The sequence below is a fragment of the Nuphar pumila genome, chromosome 5 (assembly GCF_984573655.1).
Source record: "Nuphar pumila chromosome 5, dmNupPumi1.hap1.1, whole genome shotgun sequence".
Classification (NCBI taxonomy): domain Eukaryota; kingdom Viridiplantae; phylum Streptophyta; class Magnoliopsida; order Nymphaeales; family Nymphaeaceae; genus Nuphar; species Nuphar pumila.
Window position 1 is genome coordinate 130,764,459 of NC_143253.1, and position 20,598 is coordinate 130,785,056.

The following is a 20,598-nucleotide window of genomic DNA, read 5'->3' on the forward strand; positions in this document are numbered from 1 at the left end:
ACTTTCGACACACAAATGCGCCCTTAGGGCCCGTTTGTTTGTCACGTAAAGTGGGGCCTTCCGGTGAAAAGGCACCGATGGCATGCGTTTTTGCGGGCCCCACCGTGACCAAACAAACTGGCGATTTCTTTTCCTCGAGGAAAAAGGAGCTCAAAATACACGGAAACCCTCCCCCCACCAACTACACACACACTTTCAGCGGAAAGGGTTCCCAGGGGGTGCGATTCCGTTTCCGCGGAAAGGAAAGGGCGGAAGACGCAAACAGACCCTAAGTAAGGTGAGGAAAGGTGCATCCCCAGAAGGTGAGAAAGGTAGGTCAATCGAGAGAGAGAGAGAGAGAGAGAGGATGCACGGAAGACCGCGCAGACCTTCCAAGGCGGAAGATGCAGCATCGATCGAGAAGGCGGAACGTCTCCGTTCCCTTCAAGCCCAATTCCTCCACTCCCATCAGAACAAAATGTATCTCTCTCTCTGAAACTCTTCGTTTCTTCTATTCCCTGCCATTTTGCGTAATTTCGAGTTCGACCATCATCCGATGCTTCACGTACCGAGAAACCAACTTCGAATTTATGCAGCTACACGAAGGAAGCGCTCGGGACTAGCGCGAAGCTCCTTGAGATCAATCCAGAAGTTTACACTGCCTGGAACTATCGGAAGATCGCAATCGATCGCATGTTGGAAACTGAGACCAATCCCGACAACATCAAAGCGATCCTTGACGAAGAATTGAGAGTGGTACCTTCATTTCATTATTTGATGAATTCATGATGCCCACATTCATAATTTGATAAATTAATGATTCCCGCATTCATAATTTGATCATCTCTCTCAAATTTTGGTTGATTTGCGTCTTCGGTTTGGTTTCATAATTGGAGATTGTTTAGCGATTGGGGTTTTGGGGGTTTTCCTGCGATTGGGATTTTGGGTTTTTTCTGCGATTGGGGTTTTCCTGTGATTGGGATTTTGGGGTTTTTCCTGCGATTGGGGTTATGGTGTTTTTCCGCCATTGGGGTTTTGAGGTTTTCTTTTGTTTGGTTTAGTTAAAATGTTTTCTCCGTGAATCAAATAGGTGGAGAACGCGCTTAGGCAGAATCCGAAGTCCTATGGTGCATGGCACCATCGGAAATGGGTTCTGAGCAAAGGGCTTTCATCACTTGATCGGGAATTCGAGCTTTTGGATAAGTTCCTGAAGATCGATCCTCGCAATTTTCACGGGTGGAATTACCGAAGGTAATGATTTGCTTCAGTTCATTCGGTTGGGTTTTCTGGTAGCATTTCGCCACTGCTGAAAGTGGGTCTTTTAGTTCTTTGATCCTTTTCATACTAGTTGTGGCTGGGGGATTGAATTGAGCATGTAAAAGAGTATTCACTTATTCATTGTGCTTGACTAGATTTGTATCAGCCTTGAGGAATGCCACTGATGAGGAGGAGCTGAAATATGTGACGAATAAAATAAACACCAGTATTAGCAACTATTCTGCATGGCATAATCGTAGGTATGCATTTGTCCACCCTTGATCTCTTTATTACAAATGGTATTTTGGAGATAAAACTTAGTGTGATTACAATAGCATCTTTGTGTCCATTTGTGTAACCGACATAGGTGCTTAAGCAACTAGCATTCCACGTTCTCAGTCACAATAACAGTGGTTAGTTCTTTTATATTAATTAACTAACGACTTGCATTTTTAGTTCGATGGAAAAATTGTTATTTTTGGGTCATGCTCTGCTACCCACTTGTTGGGTCTGATGGATCCCACACTCACAAAAATCTAGCAGAGCTTCCGTGATCTCATGCTTATTTGGATCGGGTTTAAAGGATACTCAATACCCAAACCATAACTAATTAAAATAATAAAATATTCAAAGAAACAATATGTACCTCAAGCACGACCAGCTGAACCTACGTGAAACGATTCATGCACTCGAATCAAACACATTACAAGTGAGCGCTCATACATATTTATAGAGGTTACATGCCACCTTATACAATTGGATTTACGTAACCACTTAATGTTGTCACCACACAAAAGGTCGACATTACAAACTGATGACAGGGCCAGACCTATCCTAATGTGACACCTAAGACTAACATACTCTCAAGGCATGCCAGTTTTTCTCATGACATAGCCTACATATCACATTATGACATACACACAGTGTTGTGAAAAGCGTTGAGGCGTAGCGAGGCGCTCCACCAAAACCTGAGGCGAGGCGTAAGCTTCGAGGCGCAAAGTGTAAGCCTCAATTTTTTTTTAATTGTACATAAATTATAGTTACTTCTTACAACGATTAAAAACTCACTTTATAAGAGGAAACTCAGCATATCACACTTTGAAAACTTTATGCAAATCAAGCTTCTTAAAAAGTGAAAAATATTGTTTTCCTAATATAAAAATGGATTCTCCTGATGTGGGAAATGTGTCTTTCATGCCAAAAGAATTGTACTTTGGTATTTTAATTGTATATTTTTTATATTAAATTTATGCATGCAATGATTTTTTAAAAAACAAGTTTTAAAATAATGAAGGCTTTAACTGCATTTTATGCATTCCTTACATTTATTTTCTATCCCTACTGAATTTCCAATACTTTTCTTAAATTCTTCACACTTCACGTACGTTCTTAGATTCTCGCTTCTCGCTTCTCACTTCTCACTTTGCAAACAGCCTCATGCATTGACTTATTCCTACGGTAATAAAACAACGAAATGTAAGTAAGGATGTCAACCGGTCGGATCTAGGTTCGACTTAATCGGAACTGGCCTAGTGGAATTCGGATTCAGATGAAAAGGGTAAAACTAAATCCGGATCCAACTAGTCCAAAACCCAGTATTTACACTTAAACCAATTCGGATTCGGATTCAGATTTCAACGCAAAATTAGTACCGCGAATCCGATAAAACGGATTCGGGTTTGGGTCGGATATCGGGTTATACCCGACCCGCTGTAATCTCTACGGAGGCCAAAGGGAGCCTTCTATGTTCTAACCCTCCAGAACGTGCGCGACTCCTTCGCTCACTCAGGTGGGAGCCAAAATTTCTAAGCGCCAGCAAGAAACCCTCACAAATCCCCCGCCGAAGCTCCGCCGCTGGACCTCCACGCCCCTCCGGCCGATTACCATCCGGAAACCCTCGCCTGAGAGAGGCGCCACTTCGGAAATCTTTTTGTTCTTTTTTTTTTTTTTGCATCGTCACCGAATCATCGCTCGGTTTCGCCTTTACCGATCGACAATCTCATCGAAGAGGAGCGCTCCCCGCGGGGAGAGCCATAGGGCTTTGAGTTCATTAGATTCCAAGGGAGGGAAGTGGAAGAAAAGCTATTTTGATGAAGGCGCTTAGGGTTTCAGAAGCGGAGCTATGCGTTTACTTGCATCCTGCATCTTCTAGTAACATCCCGCAAGCGCTTCGTCGACAACTGAGCTCTTTGATCCTAAAGTAAGCGCTTTGAGTTTTCGCCCACTCGATCGTTTGTTTCATTTTTCTCAAAATCGAAGATAGTGATTCTTCTTTCAGTTTACGGTGAAAATGCTTTAGGAAATGCGTATGATTCAAAAAGGGGAATTGATGGTATGATCGTAGAAGGGAGTTTTCCCTGGGAAAATTTATCTTTTCGCAGCAGAAATGCTTACGGTGAAAATGCTTTAGGAAATGCGTATGATTCAACACCAACTTCGCAACATAAATGTTTCAAAAGAATAAACGCATATGCTTCAGAATTCTTGTTGTAAAAAAAAAATTGCGCCTCAAGCTTGCACCTTGAGGCACAGAGGGCCGCACCTCAAGGCGAGGCCTGCCTTTTGCGCCTCAAGGCACGTTTTTGATAACACTGCATACACACAAAAGAGAAAAAAAGAAACACTAAGCAATTGACGTGGAAGCGCCTAGCCTATTGGGGAAGCGCCAAGTTTTTTTGGGAAGCACGCTTCTCATTTATGGGAAGCACGCTTCCCCCTTGCTTTCCCACGCTTCCCCGGACTTCCCCCTTTTTTCATTTTTTTGTATTTTTATTTTTATTTTTATTTTTTTCCCTTTTTTTGCTTCTCCCTCGCTTCCTATGTCGCTTTCGGTTCGCTTTGGAGACGATTCCTGATTCGCATTTAAGTCATCCCACGCTTCCCACTTCCTAAAATTTTGAAAGTCCCTCGCTTCCCGCTCTCGCTTCCTCGATTGGCAACCATGGTTTTATGTGTTTTCTCTCACGCTCCTCACTCACTTCCATGTGCTTTCTTTGAATTGACAATTATCATTTTTAGATTTTGTTAAAAATTTAATTCTTACACTAAAAAATCATGAAATTTAATAATAGTCATTTTTTATTTTAGTTTTTATTTGTGTTACATTTTGATTCCCATTCAATTCTTATATTGCTTTTAATTCCTCGCTTCCTGCATCCTATACATTTTAAAATGCATTGCTTCTCGCTTTCGCTTCCCGTATCGTTTCTTGCTTCTGTTTCCTAGTCAGGCAACTTTAGTATTGCACCAACATTTCTCTCCCTCAATACCGACTTTCTCATTATTGACCTCTTGACTGTTGCACATCTTCTTTGAGGGTAATCTTTTGAACTTTGTAAAGTTTGGAACTTGTAGGCTCTTTGTAGAGAACATTGATCTTTCTGATCTTCTCAAGCCACAATGAAACTACTTTCCTACATCATCTTTCTGCATCTCAAATGTGCAGGCCCTTGTCTTTAGCACTTGCTTGTGCAAAACATTCTTGTTCTCTAGCTTGGGAATCCAATCCTTTATCTTCTTCTCTGTATTAGTTGCTTTAGGCCTTCAATCTCTTTTCTTCTTTAGCTAGAGTTGCATCTATGTACTTAGAATTTGGTTTCTTCTCTCTTGTCAATCTACTTGGTCTGGCTTCTTCAGTTGTTACTCTCTGGTGCAAAACATAGGTGACTAGACCTTCTCGATAGAGAAGACAAACTGTTCTGCTGTTGAAGATCCTGATTGGTTTCACCTTCATCTCGATCTTGGTCATCTTCCTTCTCTTTGGTCTCTGCAGTCTCTAATCTTTGTTGAAGGTCATCTTCCGGGACCTTCGAATCTGGAAGCACTACTTTCTCTAATACCCACCATGACGATGCTTCGACAAACACCATATGGATTGCAACATCTTTATCCCTTCCACTTATTGTCGTACCCGAGAAATGTACACCGATATGCCTTCTTCTCAAACTTGCTTCTAAAGTTTTTTCTGGAATAAGCACACAACACAACCAAAAACTTTGAAATTACTTACAATGGGCTTGATATTCCACAATTTCTTGAATGGTGAGATGAATCTCAGTTTTGCTTGTGGTAGTCTGTTTGTTATGTGAGTGGCCATCTTTAAGCACTTGGCCCAAAACTTGCTAGGCACATTCTTTGCGTGCATCATGCCTCATAGTCTCTATAAGATGCTTTTTATTTCTCTCGGTTACTCCATTCTGCCTGGGAAATATTCATACAAGTAAAGTGACATTAGATGCCTGCCTTTTTCACGAATGCTGAGAATTCAGCTGATGTATACTCTCCACCAGAGTTACCAAAAGTGTCACATGGAGTGGGGAAGCGCGGTTCCCCGGAGCACATTTTTTTTGGAAAACGTGCTTTCCAAAAATGGGAAACCCCTCGCTTCCCCCTTTTTTCTATTTTTTTGTATTTTTATTTTTATTTTTTTCTCTTTTTTCGCTTCCCCCTTGCTTCCTAGGTCGTTTCCGGTTCGATTCTTATGTCATTTCCAAGACGATTCTTGATTCGCTTCTAAGTCGTCCCACGCTTCCCGCTTCTTAAAATTTTGAAAGTGCCTCGCTTCCCGCTTCCCGCTCCCGCTTCCTCGTCTGGCAACTCTGCTCTCCACCATTATCAGTTTGTAGGCATCAAATCCTTCTTCCTACTTCACCTTCTACCTTGTCTTTGAACTCCTTGAACATTTGGAAAACCTCTGATTTTTCTTTCAAAATATAAATCCAAACATATCTCTATTCTCTAGTAGTCATCAATAAAGGTGAGCGTATATTTATAACCACAGATAGATGGTGGGTTGACTGAACCGAACACATCTGAGCGAATTAGCTCCAAAGGCCTTCTTGCTCGGCACTTGGCTTGTTTATATATAAGCGATGAGCCTTTCCATATTGATACCCTGCACAGTAGGTGTCCTTCTGGACTTCTAGCTTGGGAAGTCCCTTCAACATCGACTTGTCCATCATCACTTTTAGTCAATTATAGTCTATGTCACATGGGTGCGGGTGCGGGTGCGACACGAGTGCGGCGCAATTCCAAAAAATTTGGACACGGGGACTCGGCTATATATATATATATTAAAAAATATATATTATAAATATATATATTTTAAATATTATAATTATATATATAACAATAAATTAACACATAAAGATTGTAAATTTTAAAGCAAAAGAAAAAGCAATTCTTAACAACACAAACTTACCAAAATATAACACATAAAGAAGCTTGTGAGTATGATAAACAACAAAACTTATCATAACTCTGCCTCATCGTCTGAATTAGAAGGAAGAACAGGATCAAGGTAGTCCATGTTGAGAGTATGTAAATTATGTTCTCCCTCCAAGTCAAAATCTTCTGGATTTACATCCCAATTCTTGGATGGTCCACAACTGCATCAAAAAATCACTATATTAGTATCTAACTTAAAACTTTGAATACAAATATTTAAATACAAACTTTGAATACAAAGAAAAAAAAGTACCTATACTCTTCTTTGGTGCGGCGAGAAATTAATCGTAGATTTGAGTGAACATATACCAAATCCTCTGCTCTTTTACTAGTGAGTTTGTTTCTTTTAATGTTGTGAATTTGAGCATATGTACTCCAATTTCTTTCACAACAAGATGATGTAGCAGGTTGGGATAACAACTTCATTGCAAGACGTTGCAGATTTGGTGTCTCTGATCCATATGTTGCCCACCAATTAAGGGGATCTTCCTCGTCCCTTGCCACAAGTGCTGCTAAAGAATCAAATCTCCCAGTAGAAAACTTGCCAAACTCACTATTTACAACCTTAAACATGTGAGGATCATTAAAAAGTCTTCCCAAATATATCATTCTATTTCTTGATATCTCAGGATCTTAATTTGGAGAAACACGACCAACACCTGCTGTCAACCATTTTTTTGCATAGTATTTTGGATTGAGAGAGTGTGCCATGCAATGCAAAGGTGTATTGCTTTTATCCCATCTTCTCACTAAAACTGAATGTACATGATTATAAAATTCTGAATCATCAAGTGCAATATCTTTCTTCTCATGTTTAAAAATGATACTTTGAACTTTTTCAATCATATTGTCCCACATTTCATAAATTCTATGAAGCATGGGTACATCTCTGTCAACTTCTCTCAGCATTTCCCAAATAGGCTCTGTAAATTCAACAAAATATGTAATTTTATCCCACCAAAAATCATCACATATGCATTTTTTGATAGCTTGAGCCTTGACATCATCTTCAGTACGATAAAAATCCCAATCTTGATCAGCCACCATCATCATCAATGCATTCTTGAGTTGCTTAATTCTTTTTATCATAACAATGAGAGAAGCAAAACGAGTTTCAGCAACTTTCAGTAACTTGAGATCAGAATGCCTATTAAATATAGAAAGGGCATGATGATGGTTTACAACAAAATTTCTAATATTTCGAACATCATGCTCTATTTCCTCAATCCATAAGCACATTTCATGTGCATGTGCATCATCTTTTGATGGATTGCATATACTCTTAAGTGCCAAATTTAAACTGTGTGCTGCACAAGGAGTCCAAAAAATATGTGAATATGTATCTTAACTTGCCAAATTCATTCCTGCACGACTGCAAACTGGAGCATTGTCAGTAATGATTTGCACCACACTTTCTTCACCCACTTCTTTTATCACTTCAACAAATAATCTCTTTAAATATTCAGCATCTTTATACTCTCCAGATGCATCAACAGTCTTCAAAAAGATTGGCCCATTTAGTGAGTAAGCAATGAAGTTTATCAGTGGTCGCCTTTGTATATCAGTCCACCCATCAGAAACAATCGACACTCCATGTCGTTTCCATGCAATTTTTTGGGTCTCTAGCAAGTCTTCAATTCTATTTTTTTCCTCTGCAATAATGACTGTTCTTAGTTTTTCTGAACTAGGAGGCACATAACCACTCAAATTGCAATTAGCCAAAGATGTAATCATATCTTTCCAGTATGGACTTCTAGCTACATTAAAAGGAATTGAGCTTGAGTAAAAGAATCGACCAATCTTTTTATCAATTTCTGCTCTTGCCATGTTTTTGAATGACGCTTGTATTGTTTTATTGCTTTCCATCTTTCTTTTCTTTAAAAGCTCTTCTTGTGTATCACTAGCAGTAGGAAAAAACAAATTAATCGAATCGCTTTTCATCTCTGCAATTTTCTTCTTTTCAGCTTCCTCTTGTTCTTTTTTTAATTGCTTTAACATGTCTTTGTCAACCCCAGAACATGCCCTAATTCCTTGACCACGAATATGCAAAAGATGTGCTTTCACACGCGTATAAGAACCTGTGAAAACAGTCTTACATAGATTACAATGAAACTGCACATTCCCACCACCACCACTACTAGCTTTTATCCCTTTTGTCACAAGCCTCCAAAGTGGTTGAGAAACATCTAATTCAAGGTTAGAACTTGAACCAAATGTATTGACACTACCGCTAGAACTCGCCATTATATCTGAAAAGTGAAAACTGAAAAGAAAATAAGTAAATAAAATAAAGTTAATATTAATAAACACTACCTCTATGAATGGGAAACACAGGGAGGGGCCGAGCCCCTCCCCTGCGAAAACACGGAGGGGCCGAGCCCCTCCCCTGCGAAAACAGGGAAGCATGGAGGGGCCGAGCCCCTCCCCTATGAATGGGAAGCACAGGGAGGGGCCGAGCCCCTCCCCTGCGAAAACAGGGAATATTGGAGGGGTCGAGCCCCTCTTCTGCGAGCAGAGGGTGCAGGGAGGGGGGCCGAGCCCCTCTTCTATGAGTCGGAAGCACAGGGAGGGGTCGAGCCCCTCCCCTGCGAAAACAAGGAAAAATTGGAGGGGCCGAGCCCCTCTTCTGCGAGCAGAGGGTGCAGGGAGGGGGGCCGAGCCCCTCCTCTATGAGTCGGAAGCACAGGGAGGGGCCGAGCCCCTCCCCTGCGAGCAGAGGGTGCAGGGAGGGGGGCCGAGCCCCTCCTCTATGAGTCGGAAGCACAGGGAGGGGCCGAGCCCCTCCCCTGCGAGCAGAGGGTGCAGGGAGGGGGGCCGAGCCCCTCTTCTGCGTGCAAATGGTGCAAGGAGGGAGGCTACGAGCAGAGGGTGCAGGAGGGTCGACATACCTGACGGAGGGGGAGACGGTGGCTGCCTGTCGCCGGAGTTCGGATCGTCGGCGTGGGTGCAGGAGAAAGCTGCAGGGGCTGAGGGGGAGAGGCAAAATCGAGAGGGTAAGCCCCTCTCCCTGTCGATAAACCCCTTTTAGGGTTCGGCTGCCAAAAAATTTTTGGATCTGGGTCGGGTTTGGACCCGACCCGACCCGGATCCAAAACTTATTTTAAAACTCGAAATGGACAATTTTGGACTCGGTCAAAGTTGACCGAGTCCAAAATGTAGACGGACTCGGCCTGGACTCGTTGACCGAGTCCGACTCGGCGTTGACCGAGTCCGGGCCGAATCCGAAGCCGCACCCGAGTCTGCACCCGTGTCGGGGCGTGTCGACGCGGGTGCGGCAACCCTTTAGCCGAGTCCGTGTTACATAGATTATAGTCTACATGTCCAAGTTGTGCATGCCAAAGATCTGCAATCTCATTTTTGCGCATCTTTTTCACATAAGCTGTTTCAGTTGACATGACATATACTGATTGTAGCTTACAACCCGTCATAATCGGCTTATTAGACAACTTGAGACTTTTATACACATTCACTTCATTTGGTCCAATTACTACATAATTACCAGATGAAGTTAACAAAGCAATACATGCTGTAACTGGGCCTTGATTTAGAAACAATACATTCTTGGCATGCTCTCATCATGATTCAGAAACAATACCTTCTTGCCACACCCTCTGAGTTTTCCTGCTGCGTTAACTTCTATGCAGGAACGTCAATAATTATAATTGTAATCTATCAGGGGACCAAGCTTCTGGTGAATGAATTCAAGCCATTAGCCTAGGGATGCATTGATTCAGAAACATTTATGTGCTTGCCATTCTCTTGAGTTTTCTTGCTTTGTTAACTTCTATGCAGGAACATCAATAATCATAATTGTAATCGATCAGGGGGACCAAGCTTTTGCTGAATGAATTCAAGGCTTTCAAGCCATTATACCATGAATGCCTTGATTCATAAACATTACATTATGTTAACCATCACTTGGTCTACGCTCTTACTCCACATGCAAAAGCATATAACATATATATTTTTTGGATTTTGATAATGTGCATGATCTCTCTCTCTCTCTCTCTCTCTCTCTCTCTCTCTCTCTCTCTTGTCACGAAATGACACAGATCCCAATGCACTCCATAATGGTCTCCAAGAACACAAAACATTTTGATAAAAACATGAGAGCTAAAAGATTACATGAAAAAGTGAATGAACAATTCTATTCATAATAGACAAAGGAAAATTACATTGAATAACTCTAGTCATAATAGACACTAGAGATACAAAAGAAAAAATTACATAAGTTATTCACTATATAACTCTCAAAACACACATAAAATACCTAATACTATCCATCACTCTCTCACTTTACAAGGCACACACCCGTACTCTTTTATTGAGAAAAGTAGAGGAGAGAAGAGAATAAGTAGAATAGAGAGGGGAAGTCCTTTATCATTGAAGAATAAGAGAGAGCTCCCAACAGCTAGAACTCTAGCCGTTGGGAGCTAGTCAAACTAGCTTTGACTTGACTCCCATATATATTATTACAATATATACATAATATATATTAAACAATATATATATATACTTATATTACATTAATCTTAACACCTCCCCTCAAACTTAAAGGGTGCTATTGATCTTCAAACATATATTCTAAGCCGATCTCTAAGATTTTTAATATCATCAAAGCTTGAGAAACTGAAAGAAAAACTTACAAAATAGCCCAACTATACACACATATATGATTTTGAAAAAGATTTTTAATTATATATTATGAAGAGAGGATGGTTAAATACACATATAATATATAAAGTTAATTTAACATCATTTAACATGAACAAATCATATGATGAACTTTTTATCACTTTAATCATTCATGAGAACATACATTATTTAAAGTGAATACACATATTTATCACATAAAAGACATGATTTTTAAAGAAAAAACTCATAAAAGAGTTAAAATCACAAGACAGTTTTACATTTATGAATGATATGGACTCAAGGATTTCACATTCCGGTACGTATCTTTGCAAAAATTACATAAATTCCTCACTACATAACTCTCAAAACACACATAAAATACTTAATACTACCCATCACTTTCTCACCTTACAAGGCACACATCCATACCCTTTTATAGAGAAAATTTGAGGTGAGAAGAGAAGTAGAATAGAGAGGGGAAGTCCTCTCTCATTAAAGGATGAGAGAGCTTCCAAGCCGTTGGCAGCAAGTCAAACTAGCTTTGACTTGACTCCCATATATATTATATACATTTGCAATATATATAATATATATTATTATATATTTACAATATATATAATATATATTATTACAATATGTACATATATGTATATATATACTTATATTACATTAATCTTAACATCTCTCTTCACTTTCATTTTTGGTACTTTACATGCATTGCATTTGCTCACTTCCTATTACACATTAAGCATTAGGCATTATATTGTAATTTTGCATTTTTGGTTTTTCTTCAATTAAAAAGAATGATTCTTAAGTCACTAAGGCACATGTAACTTAAAAATGTCTTCCCTTGTAGATCATTCTTCAAAGGTGTTGCATGTTATTGGTTGAATGGTGGAACCACGTGCTTGAAAGACTTACTGTTGTTTCAGTAAATCTGAACAACAATACATCGACCGATTGGGTGCCATGTAATGCCATTTTTTAGAATAGTTCTACCTGCTTTCAGTTTGATGTCTCAGGTTTCCTACTTTTGCTTCTTTACCTCTGTGGAGCTTTCTTAGGTGTCAAATTCGCTTGTTATTTGTTAAATTTTAGACATATCTTTGCAGCGTACTTCTATCTCATTTGTTGAAGCAAAAGGCCGAGGGATACTTTCCTAAGGAGAGAGTCTTATCAGGCGAGTATGAACTTGTGGATACAGCTATTTTTACAGATCCTGATGATCAGAGTGGGTGGTTCTATCATCTTTGGCTTCTGGATGAGACAACAAAATCTGATATTCCTGTTCTAACCGCTTCATGGCCTCCTCGTGGTTCGAATCTGATGATTGCTGATGCAGAAATAGGTCTTTATGTATTATCCCCCTACAAATTCTTTTTTCCAAAGCATGGTCCAGAGAGAAGAGCTTTTCCTCTTATCCTTCATTTTAATCAACCTGTTGAAGGAGTTAATAACTCTATCATATCTGTGAAGTCCATAGTTTTTAAGAATGAAGATCTTGTATGGAGGCCACTTTCAACAAACAACACAAAGAAGGCAAACTCTTGGATCACTTACTTGAGTTTTCCTGCTGAACTCCCGAATGATCCAAAAGCATATTCTGTTGAAGTTTCTCTTGGACATCCTTTGGGTGTGCTCTCCTCAGACGGATCTCACTACAGTTATCCTGCTCAATTTGACTTTACACTAAATTTGCAGCTTGATTCCAAACTCACTGAAGGGGAACCAGACACAGGGATGGTCATCTGGAAAGATGATGAGTTTTATGGTAGTGGAAGTCTTGATGAGTCTTACATTCATCTTGGCTTCCCTTTTGACCAAATAAGAGATGACATCTCCGATCCAGTAGCATCAAAGTGGCTGTTAGATATCTTGGAAAATAAGATTACACTCTTCCGGGATCTCTTATCCTAGTAAGTCAATAATTTATGAAAAACATTATCAGTTGACTGCTGCATAGGGCTTGTGGTAAAATGTAAGGATTAGTTTTCATGCTTGTTTATTTGTTGCGGCTTGCAGTAAAATTGGTAAGCTTACACTTGCACGACTGTTGATGGCTCATGACGCGATGGTTAATGGGATTAGATCTACAAACAAGAGAATCCATTCAGAGGAAGTTCTAAAACTCTTTGATGACTTGCAACAAACAGACAGACCACATGCCAGATATTACAAGGATCATTACAGCTTGGTATTGCTTGATCAGGTGAATTCTCTCTCATATGTACATGTATGAATGCCCTTTTTATTGAAATAATTTGTTGGGCTCCCCATGGTTTAATGCATGTTTACCATAACTTTGTTGATATGTGCCAGTTAACTGATTGGATAAAGATGTGTTCAAATTGGTGATATGATTAGTCATAAAGCTGCCATTATCTGTAGATTGTTTGGGGATTTAGTGGTTTTTATTCAACTATTTTCTCATGAGTTTGGTGATGATATCATTTGTAGTTCTCTGTGACAGATTTCAAGCTTTTTGTGCTTGTTGCATGAGCCTGTTGTAGACCATGTCCTTACATGTGATTATGCCTCAGGTGACATCAAATAGAGAGGATTTGACAAAACATTGCTGGCATCATAAAAGTTCAACTCTTCACCAGAATGTTTGGCTACGCCTCAACAACTTGTCTCTATCACAAGTTGGCTTTTTCGAGCGTTTGTTGTGGATTCAGATGCTAGATCTTAGTCACAATGAGCTCCAAACAATTGAAGGTAAGGGGATACACCGTCTTGTTATTTACTTCCTAATTTTTTTTTGGAATAGTTCATAAGCAATATTTTACAATTGCATTTTCCGTGTACACTGATTTGTAATATGTGAGCCTGTTGACAATGTTTATTTGCTCATCATTTTCTAGGGAAGCAATTGCATCTCTAAAATTCAAAGAGGATGGTAGCCCATGTAGTGGAGATTTTCTGTAACCTGTTCCAATTTGCTTCTCAGACCAATGCAGGAAAAAAAAGCGCCACTGAAGTGACCCCTTATTTGTGTGACTGTAGAGGAGCTCATAGACAACTTAGCAACAAGCGCTACAGGAATGCTGGAAATGGTGCAAATGGTTGAAGGATGAGGATTGTAGGAAATGGGAGCATGTTTCCCAATAGAGAGTGCTGAACATAGCTCTCAAAGTAGTTGCTATTTAAATGAACTACCAATTGGCCCTTAACTGAGTTATATTAGCTCTGTTAAAATGTAAAATACATATATATATAATAATAATATTATATATTATTATTATATATTTTTGTATATAATATTTTTTTTGTTTTCTTTTTGTTTTATTATCTAGTTCAATTAGAACTAGATAATAGAATTTGGTCAAGTTTCGGTTGGAACTTGACCAAACTTCTAGTCGTTGGAACTAGAAGGCAGAGGTCCTTATGAGCTCTCCCTCTTGCTCTTGTATAAATAAGGGTGCAGCCCCTTATGTAATACACTTCTCCAAAATGCTTTTTAAGCATTTCATTTTATGAATAATTTCCTTTCATTATTGCCTTTTTCCATATTTACCCTTTTGTGGGTTTTGCTTAGAGTGTTTTTTTTTGACACTTCACTTGCACGATTCTAGTGCTTTCTTAGAAGAGCACCATTTCATTACATGGTATCAGAGCTACGAAATTATTAGATCTTGAAAAGCTTTCGCTTCGATTTTCGTGCTTCTTGTGCAAAGGTGTGTTATCACCTTGTTCTTACAAAAAGTGTCGTCACTTAGAGAGAAGTGTTTTATCACTTGCCGGAAGAGTGTTTTACCACTTCACTATCGGATACAAGAGGATTCATTTGAAGGACTTTAACGACATTGTATTGTATTTCTTCCTCTTCTATCTTTTCTACTTCACACCCTTGTAAACGATAGATGACAATGATAAAGTCACCATCATACCCATGAAATTGAATGACACAAACTATGTAATGTGGGCTTCAATCACGAAGTACCACATATGGGGAAAGGGTTTATGGGGAATCGTGGATGGTTCCGATTCTGAACCCAAGCTATCCCTCACCAAGAAAGAGGGTGATAAGGAAGTTCCGTTAAAAGAAGAGGAGAAAATCAAGGCTCTAGCCTCTTACGAAAAGAAATGAAAAGAGTGGAGGATGGGACATGATAAAATAATGTCATGGCTTATTAATAGCATAGACATTAAAAAATGTTCTAGCCTTGCTAAGTTTGAACATGCCGATAAGGCATGAGAATACCTTAGAAATATGTATTCCCTTAAAGATATTGCACATGTGTGCAATCTTCAAGAGAAAGTTTGGACAATGACTCAAAGTGACAAATCCATTCGTGAATATTATAATGAGTTATCCGAACTTTGGAAAGAATTGACTTTTTTAGAGCTAAAATGACATTATGCTGAGGATATCGAGCTTCGCCAAAAGCAACTCGATATGGAACACTTTTATCAGTTTGTAAATGAGTTAAGGCCGGAGTTTGAATCCACCAAATCGGCTCTCCTTCATAGTGAAAAAATTCTCACTATTGTGGACACTATTGAAGAATTAACTATGGAGGAAAATCGTCTTAGAAAGAGTACTCCAAAATCTGATGATGATTCCGTTCTAGCTGTATCTGGACCAGGGAATCATACTCGCACTTATAGGCCACCCCATTTCAATAGAGAGTTTAATAAAAGAAAAGTTATTTGCCACCACTGTCATGAACCGGGACATTATAGGCCTCAATGTCCAAAGCTAAAAAGGCGAGACGAGAAGAGGGTTGCATATGTTGAAACCGAGTCTAAAGATCAAGATGCACCAATTTCCATGGCTCAACTAATGGAGATTCTTCAACCTCTTCTCAAAGGGGTATTCTCTTCAACTGAAGCCTCAACTGGAGCGGCAATCGCATCTGTTTCCGGTCCAGGTAACCTTCATTGGCTTTTAGATTCTGGTGCTTCATTTCATATGACCCCAAATGCTAAATGCTTATCTGAATGTCTTAAAAATAACTCAAGCATATCAAAGATTTTTTCAGCAGATGGAACGTCTCTTGAAATAAAAGGAATAAGATGTTTTGAAAGTTTTCAAAAATCCAAGAGTTTTTGTATTCCTGAAGTTAGATATATCCCAAAATTGAATTTGAATCTTTTATCTCCTTCACAACATTCTGATTATAGATGTAATATATCCTTCTCTTCTCATGGTTGTTGGATACATGATCGTCAGTCAAGGAAGTTGATTGGGGAATGCCATAGAGAATGACTATATTACATGGATTTTTTAGAACTACCAAAGAATATTTTTTGTTTAAATGTTCAGAAATTTGAAACAGAATTATGGCACAAAAGACTTGGACATCCTCGTATGTCTAAAATCCAGTACTTCCTAAGTTTGGGAAAATTTTGTAATCTTGAAAATTTTGCTTGTAAAGACTGCATTCTTGGTAAAATGAAAAGATTACCTTTTTCTAGTAGAACCTTTATCTCTACAAAACCTCTTGAGTTAATACATTCAGATGTTTAGGGACCCACACTAGTTATCTCTAAAGGCGGCTATGCATATTATGTCATCTTTGTTGATGATTTTTCTAGACACACTTGGATTTATTTTCTTAAACATAAATCCGAAATTTTTGCTCACTTTCAAATATTTCATAAAATGGTTACAAACAAATTTCAGAGTAATATCTTCATTTTTTGCACCGATTCAGGGGGAGAATTTATGTCTGAAAAATTTAAAAACTATCTTAATCTATATGGCATTACTCATCAACGGTCATGCCCACACACCTCTCAACAAAATGGTCTTGCAGAATGCAAGCATCACCACATTATGGAAACCACTCGGACTTTGCTAATTGCAAGTCAAGTTCCAAAAGAGTTTTGGGTTGAAGCAGCTCTAACTGTCACCTATCTCATCAATAAAATGTCATCTTCTTCTTTAAAAAATATATCTTCAATTGAAAAACTTTATGATTTAGCGCTAGACTACTCTAGATTGAGAGTTTTCGGTTGCAAGTGTTTTGTATTTACAAACAAAAATGCTAAATTCTCCCCTCGTGCTATCCCATGTGCCTTTTTAGGATATGCTGAAAATAAAAAAGGCTACTGGTGCTATGATCTTCAAAATGGCAAATTATATGTTTCAAGAAATGTGTCTTTTCTAGAAAAAGAAAGTTCTTTTGAAAGTGAAAAATCTAAGGATATTACTAAATATTCCTTTTTAATTTATTTAACTTCAAAATTTGATGAAGAGGATTTTGAATGTAACTTTGACAATGATCAAAGCCCTATTATCTTTGAAACTGATAGCAAAGACTGAACCGGTAGAGATGTTGGCCTGCAATATTCAAGACGAAGAGTTGGAGAGCAGCCCCCTCTATGTGCATTAGAAAGGTTGTTTGAAGTTCCCCCTCGAAGGACTTCTAGAATTTCTAGACCTCCCGACAAATTTATTTCTTATGACTCTTTTTCACCCTCATATAGGGTAGCCCTTGCATTAATCTAATCCTATGTTGAATCTTCCTCCTATTCTGAAGCCAAAAATCATGAAGAATGGGTTGAAGTCATGAAAACAGAATTTGATGCATTAGAAAAGGCCAACACTTGGTCAATTCAAGACCTTCCTCTTGGAAAGAAACCTATAGGTTGTAGATGGGTCTACAAAGTCAAAACCAAAAGCGATGGAATCCTGGAAAGATATAAGGCATTACTCGTAGCCAAAGGTTATGCTCAAGAGTATAAAATTGACTACGAAGAAACTTTTGCCCCTGTGGCCCGTATGACCATTGTTAGAACTTTAATTGCTTTGGCTTCTATCAAAAAATGACCTATATTTCAAATGGATGTCAAATTTTTTTTCTTAAATGGGAGTCTTGTTGATTTTTTTTTTTTGTTTTGATTGATGAGTCTAGAGCTGGGGTTAATGCTAAGTTAGAATTATGGAGACAGACATTGGAAGCTAGAGGTTTTAAGTTGAGTAAGAGTAAGACTGAATATATGGAATGTCGGTTTAGTAAGCAACGAAGTAGTGATGGGAGTGTAGTGAAGCTTGGTGAGCAAGAAATACCGGTGAATGATTATTTCAAATATTTGGGATCCATCATTCAAAAATATGGAGAAATTGATGGAGATGTAAATCATAGGATAAAGGTTGGGTGGATGAAATGGAAAAGTGCAACTGGAGTGCTGTGCGATCGTAGAATGCCATTGCGGTTGAAGGGAAAGTTTTATAGGACGACTATTAGACCCGCTTTACTATATGGTACGGAATGTTGGGCTGCCAAGAGACATCATATTCAAAAAATGAGTGTAGCTGAGATGCAGATGCTTAGATGGATGTGTGGAAATACAATAAAAGATAAGATTCAGAACAAGGAGATACGTAAGAAGGTAGGTGTTGCACCCATTGAAAATAAGATGCGAGAGAATCGTTTACGGTGGTTTGGACATATTCGGCGAAGGCCTAATGATGCTCCAGTTAGAAGGTTGGAGAAATGGAAAAATATATTAGTTAAAAGAGGTCTGGGTAGGCCTAGGAAGACTTGGATGGAGATGATAGGAAAGGATATGAATGCTTTGAACCTCACCGAGGACATGGCATTGGATAGAAATGATTGGAGGAAAAGGATTCATGTGGAAGACCCAAAATGAATTTCTTTTTTGGTTCATATCGCTGACCCCAATTGTTTTGGGATGAAGGCGTAGTTGTTGTTGTTGGAGTCTTGTTGAAGAAGTCTACATGGACACTCCGCTTGGTATTTTTATCCCTAAGGGCAAATCTCTTCGTCTTGAGAAGACTCTTTATGGTCTCAAATAGGCACCAAAAGCTTGGTATAACAGATTTAGTCATGTTATGACTGATATTGAATTTTATTCTTGCTTGACTGATACTGCCTTGTTTATTAAGAAATCTGATGCAGGTATCATCATTCTTCTTCTTTATGTGGATGATATGATCGTCACCGGAGATGACAAACAGGGAGTTGACAATATCAAAACTTTTCTTAAAACTCATTTTAAAATGTCTGACTTAGGATTATTGAGATATTTTTTAGGAATTGAAGCTGTTTATTCCCCTCTTGGGTATTTGATGTGTCAATCTAAATTTGCATTTGATAAGAAGGTGGACACTCCAGAAGTGGTCAATGTTAAAATGAAAATTGATGATAAGAGAGTGTCTTGATGATCCTACTCCGTTCAAACAACTTGTTGGAGCACTTTTCTATCTCTCCATCATTCGGCCGAACATTGCACATGTTGTACACATAGCTAGCCAGTTTAAGCATGCTCCTACTTTTGTTCACATGGGAGCGGTTTTACGTATTATTAGATATTTAAAGAGTTCTCTTTCATGAGGACTCTTCTTGTCTGCTTCATCATCATTAAATTTAATTGCTTATACTGATGCCGACTGGGGAGACGATCCTAATAATAAGCACTCAACCACTGGTTTCTGTGTGTTTTTAGGTGAATCTCTAATATCGTGGAGGTGCAAGAAGCAGCAAAAGGTTTCTCTATTCTCCACTGAAGCTGAATATAGAGCAATGACAACCACCATAATAGAAGTCGTATGGCTCAGGCGACTGCTTGCTGATATGGGAGCTGCAACAACACAAGTTTCACGAATGTGTTGTGACAACAAGAGTACAATCTACATTGCAAGCAACCGGATGTTCCATGAATGCACCAAACACATTGAGATGGATTGTCACTATGTCAGAGAGGAGTACTTGCATGGAACCATTGATCTGCCATATGTTACGTCAAAATACCAATTATCTGACTTCTTCACCAAATCTCTTGCGGCTCCCCGATTTCACTTCCTCTTAGACAAACTTTTGCTCATTATACCATAAGTTTGAGGGGGAGTGCTAAAATATAAAATAATATATAATAATAATATTATTATATATTTTTTTATATAATATTTTTTTGTTATTTATTTATTTATTTTTGTTTTATTATCTAGTTCGATTAGAACTAGATAATAGAATTTGGTCAAGTTCTGGTTGGAACTTGACCAAACTTCTAGTCATTGAAATTAGTCCAACGACTAGAATTCTAGCTGTATATGAGCTCTCCTTCTTGCTCTTGTATAAATAGGGGTGCAGCCCCTTATGTAATACACTTCTCCAAAATGCTTTTTAAGCATTTCATTTTATGAATAAATTCCTTTCATTATTGTCCTTTTCCATATTTACCCTTTTGTGGGTTTTGCTTAGAGTGTTTTTTTTTACACTTCACTTGTGCGGTTCTAGTGCTTTCTTGGAAGAGCACCATTTCATTACAAGCTCATTGTTGACAATATGCATTCATAAGAAAAAGAAATATTGTGATTTTATCACAATATTTTTGTGATATTTTTGAAAAAAAACTTATTTATATATTTTAAGCCAATTTTTGTGTATGTTGTTTCTTTTGTATTTCAAAACTTTTCGAACTTATTTCCTTATATTTTGCCAAGAAAAATTGATGCAAAGCCTATTATTTTTTATATATAAATTTTCTCAAGGAAACCCAGTTTTTTAAAATCTCTTTGAGAAATTACCT

At 38.4% G+C, this 20,598-nt stretch overlaps 1 protein-coding gene and 1 long non-coding RNA gene across 3 annotated transcripts in view; one reads left to right on the forward strand and one right to left on the reverse strand.

Moving 5' to 3' along the window:
* Positions 1-189: 189 nt before the first annotated feature.
* The window catches only part of RGTA1 (RAB geranylgeranyl transferase alpha subunit 1), a 21,125-nt gene continuing 716 nt past the window's right edge, over positions 190-20,598 (forward strand). Inside the window, exons 1-8 of one of the 2 annotated variants that reach the window (XM_090006778.1) lie at positions 305-459; positions 576-735; positions 1,070-1,230; positions 1,392-1,496; positions 12,210-13,013; positions 13,120-13,306; positions 13,638-13,815; positions 13,962-14,595. In XM_090006778.1, coding sequence (XP_089862904.1) covers positions 347-459; positions 576-735; positions 1,070-1,230; positions 1,392-1,496; positions 12,210-13,013; positions 13,120-13,306; positions 13,638-13,815; positions 13,962-13,981 — 1,728 coding nt within the window. In that variant the 5' untranslated portion in view covers positions 305-346 and the 3' untranslated portion in view covers positions 13,982-14,595. Of the gene's footprint in view, positions 460-575; positions 736-1,069; positions 1,231-1,391; positions 1,497-12,209; positions 13,014-13,119; positions 13,307-13,637; positions 13,816-13,961; positions 14,596-20,598 lie in introns of those variants that run through there. The other variant, XM_090006777.1, reaches the window with a different exon arrangement.
* On the reverse strand, positions 6,237-9,430 carry LOC149838738 (uncharacterized). Its single transcript, XR_016431985.1, has 2 exons — positions 9,351-9,430; positions 6,237-8,725 (listed from the first exon to the last, which is right to left on the reverse strand). It is a non-coding gene; the product is annotated as an uncharacterized LOC149838738 (long non-coding RNA).